At 41.7% G+C, this 16,491-nt stretch overlaps 1 protein-coding gene and 1 non-coding gene across 2 annotated transcripts in view; one reads left to right on the top strand and one right to left on the bottom strand.

Moving 5' to 3' along the window:
- Positions 1–6,169: 6,169 nt before the first annotated feature.
- The window catches only part of CD80 (CD80 molecule), a 29,531-nt gene continuing 19,209 nt past the window's right edge, over positions 6,170–16,491 (bottom strand). Inside the window, exon 6 of the mRNA XM_075542946.1 lies at positions 6,170–6,331. Within this exon, the coding sequence (XP_075399061.1) occupies positions 6,170–6,331 (162 nt within the window). The remainder of the gene's footprint in view (positions 6,332–16,491) is intronic.
- LOC142441934 (U6 spliceosomal RNA) lies at positions 12,299–12,405 on the top strand. Its single transcript, XR_012783211.1, has one exon. It is a non-coding gene; the product is annotated as a U6 spliceosomal RNA (small nuclear RNA).

The raw sequence follows: 16,491 nt of genomic DNA, 5'->3' as shown, positions 1-16,491 counted from the left end.
GCCTGCCAGCCTTGTGACTATGGCGAAGGCATTTCAGTCTCATTTTCCTTACCTGTGAAAAAATACCCACTCGGCCTGAAACTAGTTATTAAACAGTGCCGCATGGAGCACTAGCACAGTGCCAGGGCACGCAGGAAGATGCTTAATAAATACTGGTCCTTTGAGATCCTCTGGACAGAAGTCCTGTTAGCACAGTGGGTCACGTGTTGAAACCACCTGCTGCTCCATGGGAGAAAAATGAGGCTTTCAACTCCTGTACAGATTTCCAGTCTCAGAACCCCCCAGGGGCAGTTTGGCCCTGCCCTATAGAGGCGAAATGAGTCAACTTGACTCAACAGTGAGTTTGGAGTTTGTTTGAGGAGGACCAGGATATTACCACCCTGATTTCCATGTTACCACCACAGGCAAAGATGGCAAGGCTTAGCCTCGCATACTTTGGATGCATTATCAGGAGAGACAGGTCCCTGGGAAGGGACATTGTGCTTAGTGGAGAGCAAAGAAGGTGAAGTCCTTTGATGAGATTAAAAAAAAAACATTTTATTGAAAGCTCATACAACTCATCACAATCCATACATAAATCTATGGTGTCAAGCACATTTGTACATTTGTTGCAATCATCATTCTCAAAACATTTGCTTTCTACTTGGTATCAACTCCTCTTTTTTCCCCTACCTCCCCCACAACCCCTCATGAACCCTTGATAATTTATAAATTATTATTTTGCCATGTCTTACACTGTTCAACGTCTCCCTAAACCCGTTTATCTGTTGTCCGTCCCCCAGGGAGGAGCTTATATGTAGATCCTTGTAATCAGTTCCCCCTTTCTACCCCACCTTGCTACCACCCTCCAGGTATCGCCACTGTCACCACCGGTCCTGAGGGGTTCATCTGTGCTGGGTTCCCTGTGTTTCCAGTTCCTAGGTGTAGCAGTGTACATTCTCTGGTCTAGCCAGATTTGTAAGGTAGACTTGTGATCATGATAGTGGGGTGGTGGGGGTGGGAGAGAGCATTAAAGAACTAGAGGAAAATTGTATGTTTCATCATTGCTACACTGCACCCTGACTGGCTCATCTCCTCCCTGTGACCCTTCTGTCAGGGGATGTCCAGTTGCCTACACATGGGCTTTGGGTCCCCACTTAACACTCCCCCTCATTCACAAATATATGACTTTTTGTATTTTGATGTCTGATACCTGATCCTGTCTATACCTTGTGATTACACAGGCTGCTGTGCTGCTTCTGTGTGGACTTTGTTGCTTCTGAGCTAAATAGCCGCTTGTTTATCTTCAAGCCTTTAAGACCCCAGATGCTATATCTTTTGATAGCCAGACACCATCAGATTTCTTCACCAAATTTGCTTATGCACCTGCTTTATCTTCAGCCATCATTTCAGGAAGGTGAGCATCATAGAATGCCAGTTTAATAGAACAAAGTGTTCTTGCATTGTGGGAGTACTTGAGTGGAGACCCAATGTGCATCTGCTACCTTAATACTAAACCTATGAATATATGCACATATGTCTATTTCCCCATCCTCATATATAAATATATTTACATATGTACATGGCTGTATTTAGATCTCCATAAATGCCCTTTGCCTCCTAGCTCTTTCCTCTATTTCCTTTTACTTTCCTCTTGTCCCACTATCATGCTCAGTCTTCAATTGGGTTTCAGTAATTCCTTTCTATTACATTGCCTTTGATCAAGCCCTACTAGGCCTCTTATACCCTCTTTGCTACCGATTTGAATCACTTGTTCTCTTGTCCCTGGGTTTGTTAACAACACTTCCTTCCTCCTCCTCACCTCTCCATGTCCCCCTGGGACCTTCGGTCCCATTGTTTTCTCCTCCAGATTGTTTATGTTATCTAGATAGACCTGCAGAGATAACATGCACAAAAACAAGGCAGAGCAAACCAAAGCAGCAAAAGGAAATAAAACAACAGTAACAACAAAAAAACTAATGACAAAAAAAAAAAGAAGAAAAGCCTATAAATACTTCAAGGTCTGCTTGTTGACCTTTGGGAGTGCTTTCTGGAAGAGTCTGATAGGGTGCCACGCCCTGGCCCCAAAGCCTATTTTTGGTATTCCCTCGGGACTTCTTGCTTTGCTCCCCTTGCTGTTCTGTTAGTGTTTTGCCTCAGTGTGGTGGGGTCAGATTGGGCACAATTCCTACTCTGTGTCTCCAGTGTTGTGCCCTGTAGGGCTATGGGTCAGTGATGGACGTTGTGTCTCGTAGTGGGGCCGGCCATATGGTCCTCTCTGCACTGGCTGCCCTGAGCAGGGACATTGTCCTTAAGGGTTGGTGGACCAGGATGTGCTCCACTCTTTCTTCCTCCCACTTCATTTGCTCCCTTGTGCTCTGATCAGACATGTCCCTCTCCCTGAGCTGCAGCTTCAGGGCTGTCCTCTGAAGTAAATTCTTCTGGGGAGAGAGGCAGTTGTCCATGTAGTTGGGATTGGGGCCAGCCCCTCAGACCTCGCCACTGGTTCCTTGCTTCATGCCAGTATGTTGCATTCACATCTTGGAGTACCATTTGAAGTCTGGTCCCTGTTTCCCTGATACCCATTTCTTTTTTTTCTCCCTTTTTTCTCCCCCTCCTTTTTAGTTGGCTACCATATATATCCCTGGATTTGGTCTGACCCCTGCCATACTACCTGGACCTCACCCCAGGAAAGTTTTCATATGGTAGATTTTTCCCTAGGCCCTTTTTCTTTCTTTTTTTTGAAGCTTACCTCAGCGGACTCATGTTGTACATGTCCTTTTGTGCTTGGCTTACTTCGCTTAGCATAATTTCCTCCAGTTCTTCCCATGTGGTGATGTACTTCATGTGTTCACCACTACTTTTTAGCAATGCATTATACTCCATTGTATGAATGTATCACAGTTTTTTAATCCATTCGTCTTGATGGAAATGTGGATTGTTTCCAACTCCTTTCAATCGTGAACTGTGCTGCGATGAACATTGGAGCACAGGTGTCTGGTCGTGATTTGTTTCTTGCCTCTTCTGGGTATATGCCCAGTAGGGGGATTGCTGAGTCATATGGTAGCTCAATTTCCATATGTTTTAGATATCGCCAGATTGATTTCCATAGTGGCTGTACATACACGTCCACCAGCAGTGGACGAGAGTTCCTATCTCCCCACAGCCCCTCCAACACTTGTTGCTTTCTGATTTCTTGGGCTTTGAGGGTGTTAGGTGGCATCTCATTGTTGTTTTAATTTTCATTTCTCTTATGGCTAATGATCGGGAATATTTTCTCATATGTTTATTGGCCATTCGGATTTCTGCCACCTGTGAAACTTCTGTTCAGGTCCTTTACCCAATCCTCAGTGGGCAATTAGTTTTTTTGTTTTTGGAAGCTAGCAGAGTATTGTAGATTTTAGTAATAAGGCCCTTGTCTGATGTGTCATTGCTAAAGATGTTTTCCCAACAAAAAATTCATATTGTAAATGAGGGTGCGTGCAGAATGGAGACCCAAAGCCCATCTGTAGGCAACAGGACACCCCTTTACAGAAGGGTTGTGGGGAGGAGACAAGCCAGTCAGGGTGCAGGGTAGCAATGATGAAACATGCAACTTTCCTCTAGTTCCTAAATTCTTCCTCCCCTCATTATCATGATCCCAATTTTACCTTATAAATCTGGCCAGACAGAGGCTGTACATTGATATAGATAGGAACTGGAAACAGGCATCCAGGATAGATGATCCCTTCAGGACCAGTGGTGTGAGTGGTGCTACGGGGAAGGTGGAGGGAAGGTGGGTTGGAAGGGGAGAACCGATTACAAGGAGCTACATATAACCTCCTCCCTGGGAGATGGACAACAGAAAAGTGGGGGAAGGGAGACGTCGGACAGTGTACGATATGGCAAAACAATAATTTATAAATTATTAAGGGCTCATGAGGTAGGGGGGAGCGGGGACGAGGGGGAAACTGAGCTGATACCAAGGGCTCAAGTAGAAAGCAAGTATTTTGAGAATGATGGCAACCAATGTACAAATGTGCGTGACACAATGGATGTATGTATGGATTGTGATAAGAGTTGTACGAGCCCCAATAAAATGACTTAAAAAATAAAGGTGTTTTCCCAGTCTGTGGGCTCTCTTATTACTCTCTTGGTAATTCTTCAGATGTACACAGGTGATTTATTTTCAGTATATCCGACTTGTCAATTTGTGCCTCCTCTGTGTTTGTGTCCTTCCCTATTTCTGCTAGCCTATGTATTCCCTGCGCCAAAGTTCTCAGTTTAGTCCCAATTCCCTCATTGATGGCCCTAATAGTTTGGGTTTTTGCCGATGAGATTTTTTTTTGACATAGCGGCTTCCACAGTAGACTCAACCTGAACAAGTGTAAGGATGGCAGAGCATTAGGCAGCATGTCGTTCTCGTGGTGAGATTGTGCTATGACTGGTTGGCTATGACTTGTTGTGCTGTGACTGGTTGGCCAATGACAGAGCTGACTGAATGGCACCTAGTAGTAACAACTGCATTCCACATTACGGTACGGGTTGACACTTCAGATCATCAGTTTTTTGTTCAGTAATTTAAATACCTCATCAAACCTTCTAATAGCTTGCCTTTTACTCCCCTCTCACCGCCAAACAGACATACTTTTTACTGCTTTGTAGAACAGTATCTTGCCCATCACCTTCGTTAACACCTGCCTACCCCTGTTCCATTATCTCCCCTCTCTTCCCTTCTCACTCCCGGTTACCCTCACTGTCTGTTGCTTTAGTTATGAAAACCCTTTATCTTGGTTTTTATCATGATGTCGTGCACTGTTTTTCCTTTTGTGCTTGACTGCCTTCACTCAGCAGAAGGTCCTCCAAGTCCATTCATCAGATTTATAGTGTCGTCATTATTCTTCAGTGATGCGTGTCCGCATGAAGGTTTATGTATCCATCCGTCCACTGATGGGCATTTGGGTTGTTTCCATCTTCTTGCTCTTGTGAACACGGGTGTGCGTCTGTCTGTCAGTGCTATGGCTCTTACTTCTGTAGGGTATCTACCAAGTCAAGGGACAGCTGGATCATACGGGACCCCTGGTCCCGGTTGTTTGAGGAAGTGCCACACCGCTTGCTTTCTCCAGTGGTTATGCAGTGTCGGTGTCCCCAGCAGGGTATGAGCTTCCAATAGCTCCACACCCTCTCCAACATTTATGTTCTGTTCTTTTGTTTTATTCAACTGTGCAACAAATTACAAGCATGTTTTTCTTACAGTGATTCATTAATCGCTGACTAATTTGTAATTAGCCGACCTGTTCATTGTTTTCTTTTTTGTTAACAGTTTTATTGGCATTTTATCCACATGTTATACAATTCATGAATTCAGTCATATCAAGAAGAGTTGTACAATCATCACTACAATTAATTCCATAACATTTTCTTCTTCTTTCCTTATACTAATTGCTGTTCATATAATTATTAGTTTTTACATTTTGGCAACAATTTAACATAACAAAAAAATTCTCCAATTCAACAACTTCTATGTGTATACTTTAGTGCCATTGATTATATTCTTTGTGTTGTACAGTCATTATTGGTAGATATCCTTTTGTAAATTATTTCCCTACCATTAACATACATATACTCAGTGGCCCCTAAGCAAAAACTCTTTCTCCTTCACCTATAGTAACCATTGGTTTCTTTTTTTTTTAATTTTCTTGATATAATAACCACATATCATATATTTCCATTCTTTTAAAAAGAATCGTATATACATCATCCCAGAAAGTTCTAGTGCTTCTTCCCACATTCATTGTTTGCTCCCCAAATCTCCTCCCCCACCTCCCCCAGTCCCTGCACACACATCCCTGGTAAGCCCTTGCATCAGTTATTGTCTCTGCATCCACTCCTTCTGTGCTTCACAAGCTGGGAAACCCACAGGAACAATAAAAGACAAACCAGCAAGGAGAAAATAATAATGATACAAAGATAAAAATAAAGAGTAACAAAGAAAAAGACCACCATTAATATATAGTTTAAACAATCATTTTATCGGGTGCTCATACAGTTCTTATCACAATCCATACTACATCCATTGTGTCAAGCACATTTGTACTCATAGTTTAAACGCCAGAGAAGAGATTTCTGTTGTGGAGCAAGGGAGAAGTATTTGAATCTAGAGCAAATTCAGGTTGGGTCAAACAGGGAGGTCAACTGACCACGTATCGTCTTATACCATGGTTCGATCCACCGTCATCAAGTTCACTATAATCTCTGTCTGATAGTAAAGCTGCTCAAGTCCCTCATCTGTGGCCAGCCGGCGTATCCAGAGGATTACTCTGATTTGATACTCTGCAGATGGATCTTCGGCTCCCAGGTCCTCTAAAGCCTTCTGCAAATTGCATGTTCATAATTTAAGCTATGGTACTTTTCCCTTCATTATATTTGGATTTTGTTATCATCATCGTTGGATCCCACGGGCTGGTGTGCTTCTTCCACGTGGACTTAGTTGATACCTCACTTAGATGGCTGCTTGTTTGAAAACAAGCCTTTAAGACCCCGGACACTGTTCCAGTGCATAACTGGGTATCAGCTGCTGTCTTTACCACGCTTTTCTTTCTCACCATTATCTTCAGTGATCTCTTCATGAAAGCAAGTATCTAGCAGGCTTATGCGATAAGATCTAAGCTACCCATGGGTTATGAACAACTCTGGTTAGCTTTGGTGGTCATATTCTGAGAAAAACAAAACCAGAAATCAACAATAACAAAAAGGCAAAAAATACCCCCAAGAAACAAAAAAGAGAAACACTGCCAATCCTCTCCCTGGGGTATAAGGCAATTGCATTGAGAGCATCAATAATTTATCCAATGACATAGAATTTAAGATACTGTTGTTTTGAGATGTTTCTGTGAGTATAATCCTACTCTGAGCTGCTATCCGTGAATTGTTAGTTTGTACAGATTGATTTCTTAATTGTTTGAACTCTGTTTACACTGAGCATGGGGGCTGGTGCTAGGGGGAATTTCCTATATGATTTCTTACATGTATAGATCCTTGCCTTTCAGAATACAACCTGCCCGACTAATGCAAGGGGAGCATTAAGGTGCGAAACCTATGGTGGTTCTGGGTCCCCTTTCATTGGATATCTACTAAATCAGAGGTTCCACCCAAGATCTAGTGACCACCATTTCCGCAGTCTTGGGGTAGCCAGGCTTTGCTTACTCTCCTCTTAGAAGATTTCAGTCCTAAATCCTAGGGTACAGGTAGTTTTGTGGTAGGCCCAAGTTTGTTCAGTCAGATTTCCATGTTGAGGCCTTCTGACGTGGCCCTTGGGGGATGCTATATTGCTTTATTGTTTTCTTCACCATATATAGCTCAGACCCTTCAAACAGAAATTTTAAAATTACATGGTTGCTTCTCAAAATTATTTGATACATATAAACATACTTTTAGCAAAATCAAACTAAAGTGACTTTTTGAAAAACTAATATTAGCACATTTATTGAATATGATCAGCAATAATTTAATAAAAGCAGCCTAAAATTTGAGATGTGACTAAACATTCCCTTAAGTTTTTCCACTTCTGTGGCTATTTTATGAGGTTTCTATCATGCCTAAGAATTATGAATCTTAACTAAAATGCAACAATTATTATTTCTTTAAGATCTTTTTAGCCCACTTCTTTTATTTTTCCCAGGGATTTAATTCTAAGAGCAACTATTAAAAATTATACTTATGTTCCTTAGACTGTGTGGTGGAATCTAGACCTTTACAACTACCAACATTAGTCATTTTTAATTGAGCCACATTAGGGAAACTTGATCATCTTTTTCTGACTAATTCCAATTTTTCTGATTGGCCCAGCATAAGCCAGATCAACTTCTAGTCCAATGAGTTGTAGATGGCAATTTCTGGTGAAGAGTAGCATGGTAGGAACAGCAATTGGCTACTTCTTTTCAATTCTCTGCTGGTCCCAGAAAACAACAACAACAACAACAACAACAAAAAACAAAGAGGAAAACACTTCAGGGACCAAAGGAAGCCATACTCTGGGATGGATTAACCAATAGGTAAAATAAGAGGGCAGCAATAAAACAGGGCACTATTTTGTTCAAAGCAAAGACCCTATGTGCCAAACAGAACATCAGGAAAAAAGAATGGTGCATGATGTGGCAATTACATAATCTGTCAACTTGCGAAGGGGTGGAGTCTAACCTGCCAATCAAGTTGCAGCTGATGACTTTATTTGGAGGCATGGTGGAGATAAATAGCTTACTGGAGGCCAGACATACTCTCTGCTGCTTTTTCCTGCGAGACGTTCCTGTTGCCAAGCCACATGGAGCTACACTGATAGAGCCAGAGTCCTGAAGCTGGAGGAGCCACATGGAGACCCATGCCAGCGCCGAGATACTTTCACCCCCACTGGATCCATAAGACCTTCCACCCACTGGCCTGTGATCTTCCTGCATTTGGCCTCATGTGTTGTGTGAATCTGAAGAGGAATTTGTAGACTGGTATCAGACATATGGGCTAATATTGGACTTATGGACTTGATCTGGCCTGGGCTGGTATGTTTTCTCAATATACAATTACTCTTTGATATAAAACTCTCTCACCCATACATCTGAGTGCCCTGGATTTGTTTCTCTAGTCAACCTGGACTAACACACATGAGAATGTGTCAGCTGACAATTTAAGTCACACAGGATCTCAAGGATACTCCCACACAAGGGTGTTTAAGCTGTGTAGCCCCTGCTACTTTAATACCTTTATTGACATCTGCTTCTTACAACCCTCTCCTGTGTAATTGAAACTCCTTATAGTGGCTGGTTTCTTGGAAGTATACTATTTCTAAAAAGAGGTGGGAGTGGGCTGTCAAGTCTTAACTCTTGCTACTTTCATCCAATATGCAACTGGATCTATAGAGGGACTTTATTAATAGGTAACCATAGTCTGATCCATTTTGAGAGAACTGTCTTGGGCATCCAAATCTGTGGATCCAGCAATTCTAGTCAGGAGCACCAGAAATGCTCTTTGCGGAGATAAAAACCCAAGGATATGTAAACTCTTGCACACTTTCTGGGAAACAACCAATGGGAACTCCAATTCGAGGACAGGCAAAAAGTGAGGGAACTCAAACTGACTTCAGTCAAGGTATTTTAAACTTGGTTAGCACCTGTAAACTATACCATTAAAATACGTTTGATACATATATGGTTGCAATCTGGTACATGTTTAATACGTAAACGTAGGTAATAATATAATATTAACAAATATCTTTAAAAAGTAGAAACACTAATGTTTATCTAACACCAAGCATTACTAGATGCATCAAGTGAGTTTTGCTTTTTCTTTTCTGTTGTGTGGGACAGAGTACTTGATATTACTTAATATGTGCTAATAAGGTATTTGGCATGTTGATGCAAAATTCAGTATGTTTTGTGTAAACGGTATCTCTGCTTTTCAAAGAGTGTGTTTCTAAATTTGTCCTCCAAGAAAGCATCAAAGGGCATTGATCAGAACATCATATTTATCTCAGTGTAAGGAGCTCGACCAATTCCTCAAGGAGAGAAACGAACATTTCAAAGATCTAAACGTCTTTTATTGTCATTTCCCTTCAAACTGGCTTTCTTTGAAGACATGGACAATTCTTTTTTTTTTTTTCGAAATTCTCATTTTTTTTTATTATTATTTTTTTCTACTTCTTTTTTTTCCTTTTTTTTATTTTAACAATTTATTGGGGCTCATACAATTCTTTTCACAGTTCATACATATACATACATCAATTGTATAAAGCACATCTGTACAGTCTTTGCCCTAATCATTTTTTTCTCTTTTCTTCTTTTACATTTTATTAGGGACTCATACAACTCTTACCACAATCCATACATATACATACATCAATTGTATAAAGCACATCCATACATTGACATGGACAATTCTTACGACTCACAAAACAAACTTGCACATCAAGAAGTGGTGTTACCTCACCAGACCTGATTTGAAAACATAAAGGTCAGCAGACCACTATTTATAAGCCCTTTCTTTCTTTCTTTCTTTCTTTCTTTCTTTCTTTCTTTCTTTCTTTCTTTCTTTCTTTCTTTCTTTCTTTCTTTCTTTCTCTTCTCATGCCTATCCATATAAGATAGGCAGGATAAACAATCCCGCGGAGAAAACAACAGCACCGACAGCTCAGGGGGAGCCATGGGGGAAAAGGACTGGGGAGCCAACAAACCCAGGGACAAGGGAACAACAAGAGATCTAAAATCAATGGTGAGGACATAGGATGCGGGATAGAGTTTAATCAAGTGCAATGTAGCTGAGAGAAATTACTGAGAGCCGAATGAAAGTTGAACATGATAGTAGGATGGGAGGAAAGTAAAATATAGGAAAGAACTAGGAGGCAAAACATTTACAGAGGTATAAATATAGGCATGTATATATGTAAATATATTCATATATAATGATGGGGATATAGTTCTATGTACATATATTTAAATGTTGAGTATTAAGGTAGCAGACGGACATTGAGTCTCTACTCAAGTACTCCCTGAACATAAGAACACTTTGTTCTAATAACCTGGCATTCTCTGATGCTCATCTTCCCAAATGATTGATGCGGTCAAAATGGGTGCATGAGCAAATGTGGTGAAGAAAGGTGATGGTGCCCAGCTATTAAAAGATATAGCATCTGGGGTTTTAAAACCTTGAAGTTAAACAAGCGGTCATCTAGCTGAGAAGCAACAAGCCCACATAGAAGCACACCAGTCTGGGTGATCATGAGGTGTCGATGGGATCAGGTATCAGGCATGAGAAGACCCCAAACAATCAGTTACCTTGATGCAATCGATAGGGGTCAGAGTGGAGACCCAAATCCCCATCTGTAGGCAATTGGACATCATCCCCTCACAGAAGGGTCACAAGGAAGAAACTAGTTAGCCAGGGTGCAACATAGAACCTATGGAACACACAACATTCTTCTTGTTCTTTAATGCTTCCTTCCCTCTACTATCATGACTCCAGGCTTACTTTATAATCTGGCTAGATCCAAGCATGCACACTAGTACAGATAAGAACTCTTGACACATGGAACCAGGACATATGAATGCCTCAGGAACAGTGATACTGTGAGTGTAGAGGGAATGGGGGAGAAATGGTGAACCGATTGTAATGATCGAGATCTTACCACAACCACACCCGAAAGAGGATGAACAACAGAAATGTGGGTGAAGGGAGACAGAGGATGGTATAAGATGAAGATTATCATTTATCAAGGGTTCATGAGGGTGGGAAGTTGGGAGAGGGGGGGAAAAAAGAGGAGCTGATACGTAGGGCACAAGTAAAAAAAATGTTTTGAAAATGGTGATGACAACATATGTACAAATATGTTTGATACACTTGATGTATGGGTTATAAGAGCATAAGAGCCCCCAATAAAATGATTTCTCAAAATATATGTCTATTAAAGGTATACAATTTAGTGGGAAAAAGAGGAGTGGTGCTATTGTTACATCAACTATGTAGTAATTCTGTTAACATTCAAGTGAAGAAGAAAATAACATGTCCTAGATATATTATTTTACACTCGTTTTCAATGATAAATTTTATGTTAACAGTCTAATTTGAGTGGACGTTTTATGTGATAAATTCTACTTGCTTTATACGTTTTATGTATTTTCAATTATTCAAATTTATTTGCTGTGACAGAACTTTCAAAACTGTCATAATTTTATATCCAGGTAAAGTGAGATGGCAGCAACGAAGTGAAATGCGAAAATGAAAGCTCGCGAAAGATGAAAAAAGGATTTGTGAATTTCCAAAGACAATTCCAAAAATCCACTCTCTTTTAAAAATGCAATGAATCAGAAGAGAACTCTTCTTGTGGTTGCTCTAGTGTAAAGTGGAACTGCCCCTGAGGGTTTCCAAGGTCGTGATCTTTCCAAGGCTATAAATCTTTCTAGAGCCCCATCTTTCTCCTGTAGAGCCACTGGTTGGTTCAAACTGCCAGCTTTGGGGTTATTAGTCCAATGTGTACCCCATCTCACCACCAGGGCTTCTTCAAATTACCAATGGCAGTGTAAGTATGATAGAATTGGTTCCAAGTTCTGCATCCAGGCCTTACTGTAATAGTAATAAAAAAAGCTGTAAGTGTGGTGTGGGTCCAACCCCACAGTCGAACAGGGTCCTGAGGAGCAACTGCAATTTTGGAAAGTAGAAGAGCCGAGGGTACCCCTCTCCTTTATCCAGAGAAGAGAGGGTCCAAAGTTACTCAACAACAGCATTTTATCAAACAGATCTGCAAGCCTCTTGTTCGTACGCACAATGAAATGGGCAATGCGTTCTTAAGAATAAGAGACTGCTCGCTTCGGCAGCACATATACTAAAATTGGAACGATACGGAGAAGATTAGCATGGCCCCTGCGCAAGGATGACACGCAAATTCGTGAAGCGTTCCATATTTTTTAAAAAAACAAAAAGAATAAGAGACAAAGGGAGCCGATACTCTTAGCGATAGGCCTCTTTTAACTGCTGTAAGTGAGGAGCCAGGGGGTGACCGGTTCATGTGATCATTTAAAGGAGGGTGGATATGGAGAAATGCCTTTCCTGGAACATGTGCATTCGGTGCTTTCCACATCTCAGGACTGTGGTGGTGTGCCTCTCGCTAGGGCTGGCATGACAAGCCGTGTGGTCATGAGTGGAGGAGCAGGTCATGTACACTCTCTTCCAGGTTCTCAGTTTCCCACAGTGTAGAAAGTGAAACTATTTTGTCATCTAAAATTGTTTTGTGAGGGAGCTGGAGACAGGGCCAGGGGTTTGTCCCTCCCATGGCTGCGAAGGCTCCCATAAAGGAGGTTGGAAGGACTCAGGCAACCATTAAACACCTATGAAAACCCCCAAACTGGGCATGCTCAAATTCAGGCCCCAAGACAGGTCTGTGATCCACCTGGGGACCCAAATGAGGCCCAGGCTCGTGGCAGCACCTAGGTGGGCTTAATTCAGCCATTGGGGTTGACCAATACCTTTAACCACACCTCAGCCAGAAATTTGAAATACCCTGGAAGGCTGTTCTTTCACCCTGCTTCTGCACCCCACTGCCCTGCTGTGGCAATGATTGTACAACTCTTCTTAATATGATCGAACCTTTGAATTGTATGAAATGTGGATGAAGTGCTAATAAAACTGTTAAAAAAAGAAGACAAGGGTGACATAGAAGGCAAAATTTTTAATAACATTTAATAAGGCAAAACAGTAAAAATCATCTCATTTTAGTGTAGCAGTGATGAAACATACAACTTTCCTCTAGTTCTTAAATGCTTCCTTTCCCCCACTATCATGATCCCAATTCAACCTTATAAATCTGGCTGGACCAGAGGATGTACACGGGTATAGATGGGAACTGGAAGCACAGGGAATCCAGGACAGATGAACCCAGGACCAGTGGTGAAAGTGGCGATACCAGGAGGATGGAGGGAAGATGGGGTGGAAAGGGGGAATCAATTACAAGGATCTACATATAACCCCCTCACTGGGGGATGGACAACAGAAAAGTGGGTGAAGGGAGATGTCAGACAGTGTAAGACATGACAAAATAATAATTTATGAAACTGTCAAGGTTTCATGAGGGAGGGGGACATGGGGAGGTAGGGGGAAAATGAGCTGATACCAAGGGCTCAAGTAGAAAGAAAATGTTTTGAGAATGATGAGGGCAATGAATGTACAAATGTGCTTTACACAATGTATGGATGTATGGATTGTGATAAGAGTTGTATGAGCCCCCGAATTGTTTTAAAAAATCATCTCATTTTAAATGAGAACTTTATCATAAAAATATTTTACAAATGCATAAAGCTACTACAAATGTTTAAAATAGCATAAAGCTATTCAAAGAGATTATTAGTCCAATATGAACCAATAGAGGGTGAACCTTTAAACCAAACTATCCCTCTGCAAAGGAGTCTAGGTGGCTCCACAGTAACAGCAAGTTTCATCGAAACCTAATTTCCTCTGATATGTAGGATGAAAAAATCACAAAGCAATGGTTTTGTTACTTGTATTCCTAAATGCTAAATCAAAATCACCAGATCGGCTTCTGACCCTTCCGTGCTCCTCTCGACATTTCTCGAAAAGTCACTGAAGTGAAGAAACTTCTAGAGAGCACACACATGAAGGACAAGCTAGACACTCCTGCCGTCAGAGGAAACTCCAAGAAAAGGTCAAGAACAGATGCAGGTGGGACCTGAGGAAGCAAACAAATAGGTACGGTAAACCTTAAATTCACAAGGGAGGGTAACGTTTAAAAACTTGGTTTCGTATCTCATGATCAAGAGTCTCTCCAATATGAGGTGATGTCATAGGCATTCGTCTTATTACTAAAGAATAGAGAACCTGCTGCCATCAAGACTCATAGTGAATTCCCAGGGCAGACTAGAATTGCTCCACAGGGTTTCTGAGGCTGTGAACCTTTATCAAAGTAGACAGCCTCATCTTTTTCTTGAGGAGCACCTGGTGGGGTTAGAAACAACTTTTGGGGTTGCAGCCCAACACTTAACCCATAGGGATCCCTTAAAGAATTAAAAAATCTAAACCAATGTGGATTAGGTACTAACAAAAATGCAAAACTAAACTCCGTGCCATTGAGTAGATTCTGACTCATACCAACTTAATAAGGGGTTTCTGAGACTAAATCTCATGGGGTGGGGTGGTGGTGGTGTTGGTGTTGGTGGTGGTGGTAGTGATAGACTCTCTCCTTTGGAGTTGATGAAAGTGACTATCAGGCTGGGTTTGAATCACCCACCTTGAGGTTAGCAGCCTCAAACACCACCAGAGCTCCTTTAAAAAAATAGAAAGGAAGTCCTAGTGGCACAGACATTTAGCACTTGACCTGCGGCCCAAAAGTTTGGTAGTTGGAAATCACCAGTCATTCTATGTTCCAGTCTCCTGTAACTATTTGCAGCTTTGGAAGCTCGATAGGGACAGTTCTATGCTGTACTGTATGGCCATGATGAGTCAGAATTGACTTGACCATATTTATTTGTTTCTAAGTAGGCAAGAACTTGGCCAATGGGAACATGTGGGATTAATAAGGTCCCAGTTTGATTGGAGGGCAAAGAGATAAATAGCTTGGAAAGCCCACCCCTCTCTTGCTCTCTGGTGATCAGACAAGTGTGTGGCTGCTTTAGCTAGTTTTCTGCCTCAACTTGTGAGCTACACTACCTGTGGGACAGCCAACCCTTGGATTGTGTCACTAAACTAAGAGATACCTTCGAGACATGCTTCACCACACTGCTGGTGTATATATTGCTTGAGCTAGAGGCTGGTGGATCCTATCATCTTGCATTGCTTGAGTTTGATATCCCATCCAGGGCTGTTTCGCTAAGCTCCTGAGCTGCTGACTATTGGTGACCCGCCCTGCTGTTAGCTGCCTGTGGCCACACTGCCTGCATTGCCCTAGGGTGGACTCAGCTGTCTGCTCCTTTGATCTTGGACCCAGCAGCCCTCGTGAGTTGAAGGACTTTCAGTATATTAACTCTTCCATGGAAGTGAGTTGAACTGAGCCCTCTGTATTTCTGTGTGGACTGTTATATTCCTTCATAGTGTGTGTGTGTGTGTGTGTGTGTGTGTGTAGTGTCCTGGTTTAGTTTCTCTAGAGAACCCTGTCTAACACACTCGCTTAAATTTTCCTAGTTGAGAAATTTTTCAGTCTCCATCGGACAAATGTTACCTAAGCATCAGCTCGCATGAAATAATCAAATGTTTTTGATAAGGCTCTCATCTATATGTATGAGGCAAGCAAAACCAGTCTGGCAAAAGATACAAGTCATGTTACATTTAAATAAACTCAAGGTGGCATGTGCCATAGACAGCATGTACGTACCATGCAGTTGCAGAAGTCAGACAAGAGGGTCACAGAGGCTTCATGTCGAAGATTGGAGACATGGCTTCCTTGTGCCGCATCAACAGAATGAGCAGAAGAATTTTAAGACAGGGAAAGGCAGGGGAGTTCAGGTGCTCTCAGAACGAAGGGAAACATCCTAGGAAGGGCATACTGGGGAGTGAGCAGGAAGATGAAATGAAAAAGCACAGGCCAGGAAGCTGGGCGACCCTTTTGGGGAGATTGCACAGGCTGTTACAGTGTATTGAATGGAGTCCTCAGCTTGATGTTCAGATTAAGCCTGTTTTTTTTCTTATCTACTTCACCTTAAATGAATCACTCGATCTGGGAGCTTCAGTTTCTCTCCTATAAAATGGAGCTAGAAAGATCTTGTTCATAGAGAGTTCATATGTTCAAAATGAGAGAATGCCTTTCCAAAACGTAAACTGTCATGTAATTCCAAGGGGTTATTTATTTATTTTCATTTTCTTCGCTCTCTGAAGGCAATTCTGCTGGTCCTCATTTCCTATGCTGGCGTCATCCCAGGGTTCAAGAGTTAAAGCTGAACCCTATTTGGAGACTGTAACCACCAGGACTTGACATCAGTTTCTTGAGTTCCAATGTTTCTCTTATAAGACAAAATCTGATGGTTTTAGGAGAACACAAAGTTGATGTAT

Source organism: Tenrec ecaudatus, chromosome 2 (assembly GCF_050624435.1).
Source record: "Tenrec ecaudatus isolate mTenEca1 chromosome 2, mTenEca1.hap1, whole genome shotgun sequence".
Lineage (NCBI taxonomy): Eukaryota > Metazoa > Chordata > Mammalia > Afrosoricida > Tenrecidae > Tenrec > Tenrec ecaudatus.
The sequence above is the reverse complement of the archived record's forward strand: the minus strand, read 5'-3'. Positions and strand labels throughout refer to the sequence as shown.